Below are 14,370 nucleotides of genomic sequence, written 5' to 3'. Positions count from 1 at the left end.
ACAGTAAGAGCAGGGCTGGAGGAGCAAAGAGTTGGTCACAAGGTGAGGTATCTGCATTCGGTGGACTGAAGAGAATAACTGGCTCTTGGACTACCACCAGGTTAATCGCTTTTCTCATGTTCTCTGCCTACCCCAATGCTTTTGCTGATCTGGTGTTTAGTTCCCGAAATTGGCCTTTCATATTCCAGCTTGAAACTTCAGCAATATACTCACAAACAACCAAGGTTCCCGGGAAGTTACCTGTCTGGCAATGCAAATCTCTGCCCAGAAACTTAGAACATGCATCAATATATATATATAATATATACATATATCCTGAGTTACTGACCTCTGAACTTCTTGGGAGGGTTGGCAAGGTCGCCTGCATCTGGCTGAACCACACATCTGTCATCCACTAACCTAGAAAAACAGAAGTTGTTATATTTACTAAAACACGTCTGCATTTATGTATGCTGTTGTCAAACATGTCATATTTTTGGTACCGAAATTCACACATTTTTCTAATTTAATTGAAAAATGGAAGCTACATTTTTGTCAGACACAAGGAGGGATGTTTAAGTTCAAGCAGGTTAGCTTGGCCCTAACCCTGCCACTGTTCACAGATCTCTGCATCTGCACTGAGAACTTTTAAATGCACGCACGGCAAGCAGCCTTCATGTGGGTACAAGATTGTACGTCGACCTGCCTATGCAACCAGCACGTGCAGGGAGGGTTCACCAAGGACTTGATGTTTCACAATACTGTTTTAGCTAGAATTTGAATCCAGAATCTGATATAACACCTTGAATTACAGTCTTCAAACATTCTGCTAATCTTCTTCATAATTTCCAGTTTTTTTCCTCCAGGGGAGGCACCTGAAATCAATATTCAGCTCTGATCAAAACTCACAGGAGCAAATTTTCCTTCGGTAGAATGAATAAGCGTTTATTAACCCGCAGCAGAAAATATAAATAACAAATTAAATATATTTCTCACAACACTTTAGAATTAAATAAACAATAAAATCCAAAAAGATTAAGCGCCCCACTTAGCAGACAAAAAATTGTTAATCTTATCACAGAACTTCCTAAACATAAATTCAGCTTCCCTTCAGGAAGTATCCTGTAAATAATCTGCCTGTTTCAAACAATTATTCAGGAAAATCACGCTTAAGGACACACTACTGCCGTGCCGTGGAAACTGCCAGAAAAGGTGCAATTTGGGTTCATCCAAGTTATGCAACAGATGCATTCAGTTTTCACTCAAGTTGAAGGTTTTGGCACCACAAGACCAATCCTCCAGCGTGCACGTGAATTTTGTACCCCTAATACAGCAGCCCAGTTCTTGTAACATATTTAGCTGCAAATGCAAGCTTTCAGTGAGGAGAGGGAAGTGAAGGGGCAGCTACAGGAGCCCGAGACACCCTGCCATGGCCTCAGGGAGGTGTGTTTTTTGCACAGGTTTATACCATGGGGCTTAGCAAAAACAAAGACAGGTTTGGGGAGCAGGATTTAGGAAGAATCACTCCTGCAAAATGCCCTCCGTGTATGACCTAATAGGCCAAAGCTTCCTATAAGCAGCACCTAAAACCTAGAATCACAGGAAAAACAAGGTTGGACAGAACTACCTCTGTTCCACTCGCCCCAAGTCAGGACTGTACGGTACTACCTACGTCATTCCTGACAGTCTCCTGCATAATTTGCTTTTAAAGTCTGCCAGTGACAGAGAGTAACTAGGACTGAAGCCAAAAGGCAGGGGAACAGCAAGAGGCCCTTGGCCTTTCCCCACCTGCCCCAGTCCTCACCCATTCCTCTGGGCACCCACTAGCAAGGCAGGAACCATCCCTACCATGTGTTATCACAGCAGCATCTGCTGTGAGTTGCTGCTTGAAACCTCTCACAGGATGCAATTTCAAAATCTAGCTGGATTTCAAATTTCACCGGCTTCAGTGACTTTCTGAAAACAGGAGACTCCAAAAGGATAAACGTTGAAATGCTTTACAGAAGCCTTGCCAAGGGTTTTTAATGTCAAGAAGTACTCCCCCACTGCGAAATCCCACTAATGCTTGTCTGAATGAACCCATAAGGTTTAACCCTTAAACAGTGGCAGGATGGAGGACAGTATGTGGGAAGCTGTGTGACTCACAAGGAACATCCTGTGTTCCTTAGTGACATCTTGTATACCCTAGTGACAACTCTAACCATGGATAAAATGCAAAACGTTCATCATGGCGCCACATTGCCATAACAAAAGCCATACACAAAACACGGTGCTGGTGCTGAGAAAAACAAACAAGATCCTGTACTCTCTCTGAGATGATCAGCTGTAGAATTCAAATATATGCTGGACATCCTAGGCTCAGAAAACAGACATTAAATACTTATTATCAGTCATTTTCATTTCAGCACTGTCTAAAGGCGCAAAGATAAGCACCATAAATGAGTTCTGCAGTCATTAGGAACCAAAGACATCAGACAAGGCAGACAAAGGAGGAAGGAACTGCTACTGCTCCCATCCTATATACAGGAAATGACAGCTCAGAAAGATTAAATGGCGTGGGGCAGGATAGTCGAATGCATGACAGAATAGCAACATCGCCTCCTGAGTCCTTGCTCAGTGCTTCAGCTTCTGACACTTTTGTTTCCCACAAAGTATCTTGCAACACAGGACCAAAAAAAAAAAAAGTACTGCTTTGTCTGTACAGCAGTCTTCCTGCAATTTAATCACCAACATTTTCATATGACGATATTCATCCTGTGTTCCAGGAGTAGGTACTCCAAAGAGTTCAGGAGCTACTTGTTTACTGCGGAGGTACTTGTTACAGTGGCATAGCAAGAGCCGAGTTCCGTACCACACACGATGCAAGGACTTCAGCCTCTGACTCTCAGCAGAAAGAGGCTTCTCAAACACAGAGCACTTCCCCTGAGTATAGAATTCATAATATTCAAACCCCACTTTTTAAAGCAAGACAGAGAGCAGATGTCAGTTTATTACCGAAGTCTGGTAGGTGGCTGCATTAATGGCCTGCACAGCCTGCAAACAATTAATCTGAGGTGGGAAATCAAGTAACAGGCTTGACCACAAAACATCCTGGGCACCTGCAGCTTCCACCAAGCCACTGTGCAGCACCTTCCACCATCACTTACTTGCTGCTTTGCATAGAAGGCCAAAGAGCACAAATGAAGACTTTGCTGATAAAGGAAGAGTTTACTATGTTATACAATCAAATGTGCTAGCTATTTAAATACTGATCTAAATTATTAAACAAATACTCAAGCCATTGTACTGTCAAAAAAGCTTTGGCAAACTTCAAAGGGCTTAATGGTTTCATTCTTTTGCTGGACTGCAAACAGACAGAACTGCTTTGTGCCCCCTGTTGTCATTTATTACCTGTTAAATGTGACATGACTACATTCAATTTTTGATGGTGGCTGCACAAAAATGACAAATGAGTTCCCTGCACGTGTATGGCATGATTTTTATTTGTGCAAGTTGCTCCCTAAATATAGAAAATATCTGGTTTGTGCACAATGCTTTAAGTAATCACTGCAGATCTGCAGTAATTAAGTTGTACAGTAGCTCAGTGGTGCCTCAGATAAATCATCAGAGAAGTCAAAATAACAACTGTGGCACCGGACCTTTACGCATACCCCTTTGTATTCAGTAATTGCAGAGTTAGGGTCTGAAAGTAACAACGTTCATGGGACCGCTGGTCTTAGCTACCACAATCATTCTCCCACTGAAGCCAGTGAAAGTCTTTCCACTCCCTGCAGGGGAAGTAAGGGCAGTTCCTCATTATGCCACTCACCGGACAACCTCACAGATGAGCAGGTATTGAAGTCATTAAGGCCTCATGCTACACTGTACAAAGCCACACTTAACAAGAAATAAAGCTACCTAAAACAATGTCCAGAAGTTAAGGCATGCTTCAGGAAAGGGCAACAAAGCTGGTGAAGGGCCTGGAACACAAGTGCTGTGAGGAGTGGCTGAGGGAACTGGGATTGTTTAGTCTGGAGAAGAGAAGACTCAGGGGAGACCTTACTGCTCTCTACAGCTACCTGAAAGGAAGGTGTGGGGAGCTGGGGGTCAGCCTCTTCTCACAGGTAACAAGTGATAGGACTAGAGGGAATGGCCTCAAGTTGCACCAGGGAAGGTTCAGGATGGAAATTAGGTGACATTTCTTCTCAGAAAGAGTAGTCAGGCATTGGAACGGGTTGCCCAGGGAGGTGGTGGAGTCACCGTCCCTGGGAGTGTTTAAGGAAAAGTTGGACCTGGCGCTTAGGGACATGGTTTAGTGGGTGATACTCGTAGTAGGGTGATGGTTGGACCGGATGATCCTGGAGGTCTTTTCCAACCTTAATGATTCTATGATTCTTCTCAGTTGAGGCAGAGGGAAAAAGGCAGCTTTCAGCTCACCTGTAAGCACAGAATCATAGAATATCCTGAGTTGGAAGGGACCCACAAGGATCATCGAGTCCATCTCCTGGCACCACACAGGTCTACCCAAAAATTCAGACCATATGACTAAGAGCACAGTCCAAACACTTAAACTCCAACAGGCTTGGTGCCATGACAACGTCCCTGGGGAGCCTGTTCCAGTACACAACAACCCTCTCAGTGAAGAACCTCTTCCTGATATCCAGCCTGAACCTCCCCAGTCACAGCTTGACACCATTCCCGCGGGTCCTATTGCTGGTCACTAAAGAGAATAGATCGGTGCCTGCCCCTCCACTCCTCCTCGTGAGGAAGCTGTAGAGCACGATGAGGTCTCCCCTCAGCCTCCTCTTTTCCAGGCTGAACAGGCCAAGTGACCTCAGCCGCTCCTCGTATGTCTTCCCCTCTAGGCCCTTCACTGCCTTAGTAGGCCTCCTCTGGACATGAGCCAGGACAGTGCACCACAACAAGGAATCATCATCTTCCTCTCCCCTCATCTCCCACCACCATCTGGTGAGGTAAAATCTGCCCTTTCTCTCCACATGCAAAACCAAGCATGTTTAGACACATTCAGTTTGGTATGATTTTGCAGCAATGAATTCCATCTGTAAGGTGGCACCTGTCTGCAACATATTCATGGGCAGTTTTAAACATACTGCTGCTTGTATTTGGTGGTGTTTCAGCAATAAGATGACAGGAACGCTATTTCCTAATGCTATGCATTCAGAACTTGCCTAATATCACCTTCAAACTTTTCAAACAGCTTCTACAAATGGTCCGCTCCCTTGGCACTGGATAGAAGCAGCAGAACAACAACTTGGGGTAATTCCCACTACATCTTTCTTTTGGGTACAGAAGCAGCTTTTCTAGGGATTTTCACAAAATAAAAATAAAAATAAAAATAGAAAGAACACAATGCGTATACATAGGACCAGTGTGTCTCAACATGCATTTGGAGAAATGGGAGGAAGGACACACTGATGGGAGGAGTGGGACTATAGGGTAGAAGTGTAACTGGTAAGACAGACATGTTGGCATAAAAGTTTACTGATAGACAGGTTTACAGGTATGAATCATATATGCTAAATGAGCCTTCATGTTCTACAAGCCATTCGGATTACCTAACACAAGCTAAAAGTAAATATACCTAAGGTTTCTAGGAACTTGCAGCTGCAGCACAAGGTTCAAGGAATGGTCATATAGCAACAATCCTAGAAAAATTATTCACGATGAGTTATTTTAAAATTACTACTGAGATACAATCACATTCTGGTAGAACAAAAAACATTTTAAGAGAAGAGGTACCATGCCAGAAAAGCAATGATGATGGATTTCATGAATTTTAGGTCTTTTTCATAATGTTAGGTGTCTTTTAGATTGTCCAGGACAGCAGCCACATAGTCTATATTCACATATCATAGATCTGAAGAGCTGAAGAGTTGTGCCTTCGATTTAAAAAAATACCATCCTGAAAGTTATTTTGTCTCATCCTACCAAAAGAGCATGACTTTCACTTTTCATAGCCAAGATTACTAAATAAAACAATATAGAAAATAACACACGAGAGGAGACAAAACATACTAGCATATAAACTCTCATATATATATATAACTACATGAATGCAGATTCTTGTGCCTAACTTGCTAAAAAATACACAACTACTGATGTCTATTATAACATGGGGATGTGCAGAGCTACGCTTGGTACTCTTTACATACATGTATTTTATCCCTCAAAAAGTTCAATAAACAAAGCTAGAGTGTTAGACTGAAGACACTTCCTCTCTCAGTCACTCAGCTTTCACCCTTCGTTCCTGTAGTATCATCCTTTCACTGATTTTCTCAGCAGTTTAAGGCCCCACAACATCAGGAGGAGAGGACAACGCTGACAAGAGATATCAGCAAGAGGAGCTGGACATTTTAATCACCAGTGGAGCCAAGCCTGATCTCTGTTCAGCATCAGTTCACAAATCATGCTGAGGTTATGTCCCAAAGGCATGACCTCAACACCCTCATGAGCAAAAGAGCCCTCAAAGCCTCCCTTCCTTTTTTCCACAGTCATCCCTACACAAAGACAGCCTCCTTATCTGAAACACTCCTCTAGAGCACCTTCCGCCCAAAGCACTTCTTCCTTTCCTAACTGGAGCTCTCGCCTGCAAAGCTGCTCGCACCCTCCCCGCATCCCAGCACACAGTAACTGCTTGGGAAGAGAGGTGCCAGTCATATTAGTAAGAAGCCGACCAATAATGAACAATAGGTTATTAAAATTTTGCTGCCCTGGAAATCATCAAATACACAAGCGCCAAAACAATCAGGTCCACCCAGTTCTTCTCCAGGTCCACCCACTTCGCATTTCAGTTTGCCCCTTATCAGGCATCTAGGTCAGCCCACTTCTTGCTTGCTTCAAGCAGTCTCCTGCCAAAACTCTACAGTTATTATACCTCACCCTTCCCAAAATGTGAGTTCATACTCCTTTTTGACTACCAATCCCGATTCAAATGATTTACAGCTCTATGATGTAGCTCCCACTGTATGAAATTTGTGCTTTTCCTGTCTCCTTCCTTTACAAAGCTTAACTTTTCATCCTCTTCTTTTCACATCTTTAATCTTTCAGGGTCTCCTACATTAACCCCAGCTTGCACAAAAAATGAAAAGGATCTTCCTTGCACTTAGAGCAGGGCTACTGAGCTGCTGTACCATTCGGGAAGACTGCATGTTAAAAATTTCTTTTGGTCACAGTACACAGTATTTACACAATTACTGCACTTAATGCCAATGAAGCACAGCAGCACAGACTAAAAAGTCTGACTCTTGCTTATCTTTAACATCAGCAATTTTATCCTTCCTTTTCTAAACAAATCTTAATTGGTAAAAACGCAAAGCTCAACACAGGTTGAAAGACGCTATTAAATAAACATCTCTACTCTGAGGAAAAAAAAAATATCCATACATCTGAAATACTCAAAACAGCAAATAAACTTCACCATAAGCCATCCTCAGTTTAGAGCATGAATGTAGGTGTATTTGTGCATTTTATCTGAGTCGCACAGATCAGGAACACTTCGCTATTCTTGCCATGCTGAAAAGTGCTTGTGTAGGCCACTTTGAATTGTATTATCAAACACTAAGGAGAAAGAAGGGCACAAAGCAATGTACCAAGCATATACTGGAAAATGAAACAACAGCATACAGGCAGACAGTTCCACAGCTGCATTAACAATTGCACTAATAAGCAGCCCTGAAGTTTTTTCCTTATCTGATAGCATATTCATATATTCTTGTAACTGTACCTGCAGGCTTGCAAGTCAGAGAGGAAAAAAGAAGTTTTGCCTGTTCAGTTAAGTACTTCAGCTATAAATCCTGAACGCCACCTTGTTACTCTTTAGTATTGTATTATATCCAGTCATGCTTTTAGTTTCAGAAAACTGCTCAGTACAACTTGTTTATCCATTTTACAGTTGCACTTACATTTAAAACAGTATATAAATTAAAATAAATAGCAATAGAATTAAAACAAATGGTAACAATAGAACACAGTACTACTTGGGAGATTGCAGTGCAGGGGTGAAAACTGGGTTCTTAGATTTTAGTCTCAATTCTACAATTTTCTTAGCCAGCATAATGGGTAAGTCATTTAAGCATGAGGAAAATGGTACTGAACTTAAGTTGGGTATACTAATTTTGCCAAGGAACTCAACATTTGCACAGGATGTCAAGACCTTGACATTAATAAAGCATAAATGACATCACTTCTTAGTGGTGCAAAGCACTCCTATTTTCTGTTGTCAAAATGAGACTTCAAAACGAGCAATGGGAGGAGGAGGTGTGCCAGCCTGCCCCACCTGGCTTACTCCCCAGTCACACAAAGTCCTACACCACGAAGTGGTGTTTTGCTCAAAGGCTTGTTTTGGCTTCAGTCTGCCTCAGTAGCCTTGAAAAACAAATTACATTCCCATAAAAACAAGTAAACGTCGGATTATTATTTTATTTCTTTTTAGAAAATATGAAGAGTAAAACTAACTTACAAAGACGTCACGATAGCCTAAAGGCATTTGACAAAAGGAAATCTTATACAGGAAAACATACTCTTTCAGATAAAATTTTTATTGAGATATTATTTTAAAGCTAAGAAATTGAAAGGATAAAATGAGTATTAGGAAAGCCTTCTGAAAGCGAGCAGTAGCAACCTGCAGAACATAGACCCACTGACAATATGCATCACCTGGGAGACTGGACAAATTTTCCATTACTATTGTGTTTTCCTTTTTGGGTGAAATCCTGGCTCTCTTTGAGCTCACTGGCAAGATTTCCAGTGATGCCTGTGAGGCCAAGATTTCACCCCAACTACCCTGCCTTCCCAAAAGCTCAGTGGGGCATGAAGTGCTGTATAGATGAAAAGCAGTGTCAGCACCAGGTGCACAGCTCTACCGGAGATTCTTCAAAAGCAGGGCGCCCACCACTGTCACTACCACCAGTGAGCTCACCACTGCCAAGGCAAGCTCACTTGGAGGTGGGATGGAAAATGGCATTCACGCAGCTTAAGTTCAGCCATGAAAGCATTAGGTGTCTAGCTCAAATCCATCATCTGACCCCCTTTTGCAGTCCAGATTGAGAGACAGACACCTCCGGAGGGCAATATCAACCTTTTCTAGGATGGATGTGTAAAACAGGAGGTTGAAGCACCCTCTGGACACAGCCTCTCTCTCTCCTCTTTGCCTATTTGCTACCTCACATCATGTCGAGAGGACCATACTTTGGCAAAACAAGCTAAGTGAGCCCTCCAACCACCCTGCAAGTCCTCAGGATGGAAGTGCTAGCATTCTGCCAGGCCTTCCTTCTTGTTCAACCTGAACATCAGGCAATTTTCCTCGTGCCTGGCAGAGGCCCAGCTGAGAATCCCAGGTGGACCGAGCTGAGAAATTCTTCCACCACCCGTTCAGCTTCTGTGTACCCCTGAGCAAAACAAGGCTGGCAACACCGCCCTCTTGAAGGTGCATGTTTACTGGTAGGTTTTACAATGATCAGAGAAAAAAGCATGTTAATGTGCCTACACATAGGGTACAAAGAATACGCACCTCAAAGTCTGCGAAGTCTTCTCTTAAAAATATATCCAGCATGGCCCACAGCATACCTTTAAGGGTGAGGGTTTTTATGCCGATACAGTTTGTTTCAGAAGACTCCAATCACCAAGGTGTGGTGGGATCAAAAGAGAAAAATCTTTCGGTTTCAATTAAGCTTGCTCAACTATTGCTTGCGAGGACAATTGTGAAGGACTGTTTTAGTTAATTGCACACAAAATGAAGAAGGTAAAGAAAGCTGTACCAATCGTTACAGTCTTGCTAAAATTGGAAATTTGACCATTCCAATAAAAGACTTCAAAAAGTGGAATGCTATAAAAGAAAATCCAAAAACATCACTTTCCGCTCATCTGCTGTGCTTTGAGGAATTACCCCACAGATAGTATTCAACTGAGGCTTTATGTTCTTGTTCCTGAGGGCAGAGGTCGCATACCACAAATGTCCATGATAATCTCCAAATATTCTATTTGTTTCTTATAGGAGCATCCAAAGCATCCTTCATCAAAGTTTTTAAATATGATCTAACACTGGCAGCTCTTCTACTTAATTCTTATTCCAACTGGCTACATATTGAAAGCAATACCTGTAACGAGTCCAGGATTTGGCCCAGCACAAACAGGGTGCTACCTGAAGCTGCTTAAATACCCAGCTTTAGCTCTGCTTGCCTACACATTACCATTACGATAACAGGTCTGCCCCTCAGCTTTCCCAACATAAAAAAGCATAGATGAAGTAGAATTACGAGGTATATTGACATAACGTACATAAGAAGCACTGACACTGTGACCACTACTAATTGTTAATGGGATTTTTCAGAAGTATTCAAGCCCACATCTTGACACAAACTTTAGGCATGCAATTCACAAATCCGTCCCTGTCAGACCCTTAAATTTCTACAGTCCACAAGCGACTTCAAAACAAGCTCCTACTAATGGCATCTCTGGTCCCAAGATCAGGGAGGGATGCAGAACTTGTTGCAAGGTTAGCTATTCAGCCACAGGCAGCAAAGCAAAGCCAGCAGCAGAGAAAAAATAAAATAATCATAATCGAAAGAAATTCTACATTCAACTTACACCAGAATTCACGCTTTTTATTCAGCTTTTCTATAGCTACATCGCACATTTGTGAGCATCCACTTAAAAGAACTGTTTTGAAGAATTGTGCACTAATGAAAGGAAATGGAAAGGCTGAATTTGTCACAGTTAACACCATTTAATGGAAGCAGAGAAAGGTTTACTCAGAAAAGTACTGTTGAGAAATGCCAGTATCTGTCCAGTGATCAAAAAAGTGACTTCATCACTGAAAACAGTAATTAAGGCATTCACACCTACACATCAAAAGGTTCATATATATTATTATATAAAGGGTGCATAAGCAAAGGGAGAGAATTAGGATGCTTACATTTAGCTGAAATACTATAATGTAAAAATATCAGTTTACATAGATAAACCAGTCTCAAATGCTACTGTAAAATCTCCAAAATACTTCAATAATTTTTGTGACAGTAATATAAATAGACGAAGACATAGATACACACGTAAATACACACTCACAACAAACAAACTATCAATTCTGCAAACGCAACCTGGAATCTAGGTCCTGGAAACTAAATCAAGTTCTTTTGACATTCTGAAGCATAAAGAGTAATAACCCCACAGACCAATATATGTCACACGTAAAAATGTGTGTATAAAACATGTCTTTATCAAAATGCATTTTACACATTTTGCAGTATAACAAGGAATTCTAGGTGCTTTTCTTCAACTTTTTCCTAAAGTTTAAAAAACATATCCTTTTACATATGAGACATCAAAGCCCTCTGCATTCCAAATTTTGTTGTATGTCAGGATACCAAAGCTGGACCCACTTGATTTCAGGTCAGTATACCAAAGCTGGACCCACTTGATTTCAGAGGCCTTCAAATGGTGACAAGTCCTGAGCTAGCATGAACACATGTAATTCCATTGAAGTTAGTCAAGCAGTGCTATTTGACAGCAACAAGGCATCCAACCCATTTCTTTTAATATTCGTTCTTTGGTGTGTCTTGGCTTACATGTCTCAGGGGCTATCTCCAATGTCGATCAGTATATCATGCTGCCACAGTCACACAGCAGGACTTGGGCCATCATGTTTGGGAAGAAATCTGGGCTTGACGCCAGGAACATGAACCTTCCCCAGCCACAACCTTTCTTGTGAAGGCAATGCTCTGGAAGCACAGCATTGCCTGGGTTTGCTTTCAAATAAAAGGAAACAGCTCTCAGTTTAACACCATTACAACCACAAGGCTGTACCTAGCACATAATTCAACTCTCAGATTCTACTGCTGGTTTCAGCATTTATTTCTGCCTCCAGGGACGAGGACTTGGCTTGCAAGAATTGACTGAAAGAGGTCTGTTCACCCTTTGATACATGGCCAGCTCTCATTGATGTTAATGAGAATTATGCACAGCTACTAAAGGATAAGAGAACACTTTAGATCAACACATGTTCCAATTTTCTAAACAAAAGATTGTTTTTTAATTTTCATTTTGCAATGATAAATGTTTACAATTTTTTGCAGCTGGGCCAGATATTTTTGCAGATTCCTCTTTGTTTTTCTGTTTCTTCAGTGTCAAAGAAAAAAAAAACTTCCAAACAAAACCAGCTGAAAAATTACAGTGACTTTATTTACTTATTTTTAAATTAAGCAGAGCCAGTTTCCCACTGGGACAGATCATTTTGGGAGCTGTTCCAGATTATTTCAGATCTGCTTTCCCAGTAGCTGGGAGCAGCTCTTGAAGCGTTTTGCCACACCTACACGCAACCTGTACATGCTCGTTTGAGAGAAGTTACTGCTGAGAAGCAAGCTGAAGAGGAAATGGCAGGGAATGCTCCTTCCACAGGGCAAAGAAGTTGAGAAGTAGGAGAGTCAAGAAAGAGCAGCCACAGATAAGACGGCAAAACCTTCTGTGCAGGTCCACAGGTATGAAGGCAAAGGTGCGGTGAAAAAAAAAAAAGCACTAGTTCATTGCTGTGCCAGTCATGTGAATCTCTCATAAATAGTATTTTAAAGTAGGAAAATACTATAGTAAGCATGCTCCAACTTCAGAACTGCATCAGACCTTTCTCAAGTTGACCACAATGCACGCTAGAGTCCCTCCTGGCTCTAACGCAGCGATGCTATACTTACAATAGCAAATTAAATGTGCCTAAGAACATTCCCAGGCTCCAAGGAAAAGTGGCACGGAAAAGCCCATGTGTACGTCACCAGCCCCTCTGCGCTGAAGACAGGGTGGGGTCGCTGTGTTCTCCAGGAGGAGTTTCCAGGAGCCTTCCAACTCCCTGCTTCTGCACAGGGTTCAGGGACAGCCTTAGCAGAAGTGCCAAAATCCTGCCAGGAGCCATGCTGACAGGTTGCTGGTACAGGTGAACATGTCCCCACACCCTAGGGAGCATGTGAGCACATGCTGATGTACTAAAACAGATGTAGCAGGAGATATTTTGGAACACAGTCTCATTCTTGACCTAGTACTTCCACTTGTGCTGTCAGTGTCGACAACATTATGCTGAAGGAGGACAGCACGGGCATTTTTATCAGCACCTAAACATCAGAGCAGCAACTGCTGAACACTGAACGATGCTGACTCGCAGGCTGTGCTGTCAGGTGTCCAAATATTATATCATCTACTAAGGTGTGTCTTAACAACAAGCTCTGTTATGAAGACATGAATTTGGCCTTTCACTTGAAGGCCCTCCAGTTTTGCAGCATTCTTTTTGGCTGAACCAACGTGGTTCCAGGTCTCTTCATACAGATTTTATCCTGACACCATAACAGAGGAAAAACACCTCCAAGTAATCACTTTTTGCTTGGAGAACTGGAGTTCTGGATCACTTACATGCAACAACCGGGAATTAGGCAGCAGACAAATAAACCACATCTTCTATAAATGCCTGTACTTCAGTGACACAGTAAGTGGAAGAATGGAATCCACTTATTTTTTCCTTTTAAGTGCATTATTGCGTTGCAGTAATTATTAACACTTAAATTACAACCCCATAAAATCCATGGTTTTAATGATGTAGACGATGTAGACTACGTTTTACCTGGGGAAGCTCCAGGACAGGAAGCATGGTTCCTCCTTCTGGATCAATGAGTTGAAAGCACTGTTATTCTCAAACACAATCCAGGCATGCACAACGCACCGTCTCCCTCCTATGCCAAAGTACATATCTCATAAACCAAAGAGAAATCAGCATGAGGGTTACAACCAACTCATGTTGCAAAAGTTTTTAAGGTCAATGGCAATCAACTCTAGAAGAACTGAGAAGGCATTGCATTTTTTTTCCAAGTCTTGGTCTTTTCTAATGCTGTATAAATATATATATATGTTCACTGAATATAATATATATATAATTATATATAAAAATATATATATAAAACTTCTGCATACAATATATATATATATATAAACCTCTACTTTCAGTGATCAGGAAAAGAGCATGTGTTCCTCTGCTGTGCAGAGAAACGTGAAAAACGGTCTGAAAGTTCAAAAACAAGAAGATAAGAGAACAAATCCACACAATTACTTTTTTAAATCTCATGATTTTTCAAACCCATCTCTTTTGTTTGTGGGGGATCTGACTCATAATTTTCAGAAACAAACAGGAAACACTGCAGACATCTCCAAGTATTTCCTCTCTCCACCCCGCCACCAGCCTTGTCTTTTACTTTAATTCTGGACATTTTATTGTCCCTTTCGCTGTCAGCAATGAAATAGCACTGCTCTACGCAGGCTCTAGTGCACTCAGATGTGCAAGAGCTTCCCTCCTCTTGCCCAAACCCAGGGAAAGGTGTCCTTCCTCCTCCTGTCATGACAAAGTGAGGCCTTTCTTGCATCCCC

General features: G+C 41.8%; 1 protein-coding gene across 6 annotated transcripts in view; it reads right to left on the bottom strand.

Annotated features, from left to right (window-relative positions):
• The window catches only part of ITPR2 (inositol 1,4,5-trisphosphate receptor type 2), a 276,712-nt gene that overhangs the window by 244,428 nt on the left and 17,914 nt on the right, over positions 1-14,370 (bottom strand). For all 6 annotated transcript variants that reach the window (XM_067000454.1, XM_067000431.1, XM_067000435.1 and 3 more), the window contains one exon: positions 329-399. In XM_067000454.1, coding sequence (XP_066856555.1) covers positions 329-399 — 71 coding nt within the window. The remainder of the gene's footprint in view (positions 1-328; positions 400-14,370) is intronic.

This window comes from Anser cygnoides, chromosome 1, assembly GCF_040182565.1.
Source record: "Anser cygnoides isolate HZ-2024a breed goose chromosome 1, Taihu_goose_T2T_genome, whole genome shotgun sequence".
Lineage (NCBI taxonomy): Eukaryota > Metazoa > Chordata > Aves > Anseriformes > Anatidae > Anser > Anser cygnoides.
The sequence above is the reverse complement of the archived record's forward strand: the minus strand, read 5'-3'. Positions and strand labels throughout refer to the sequence as shown.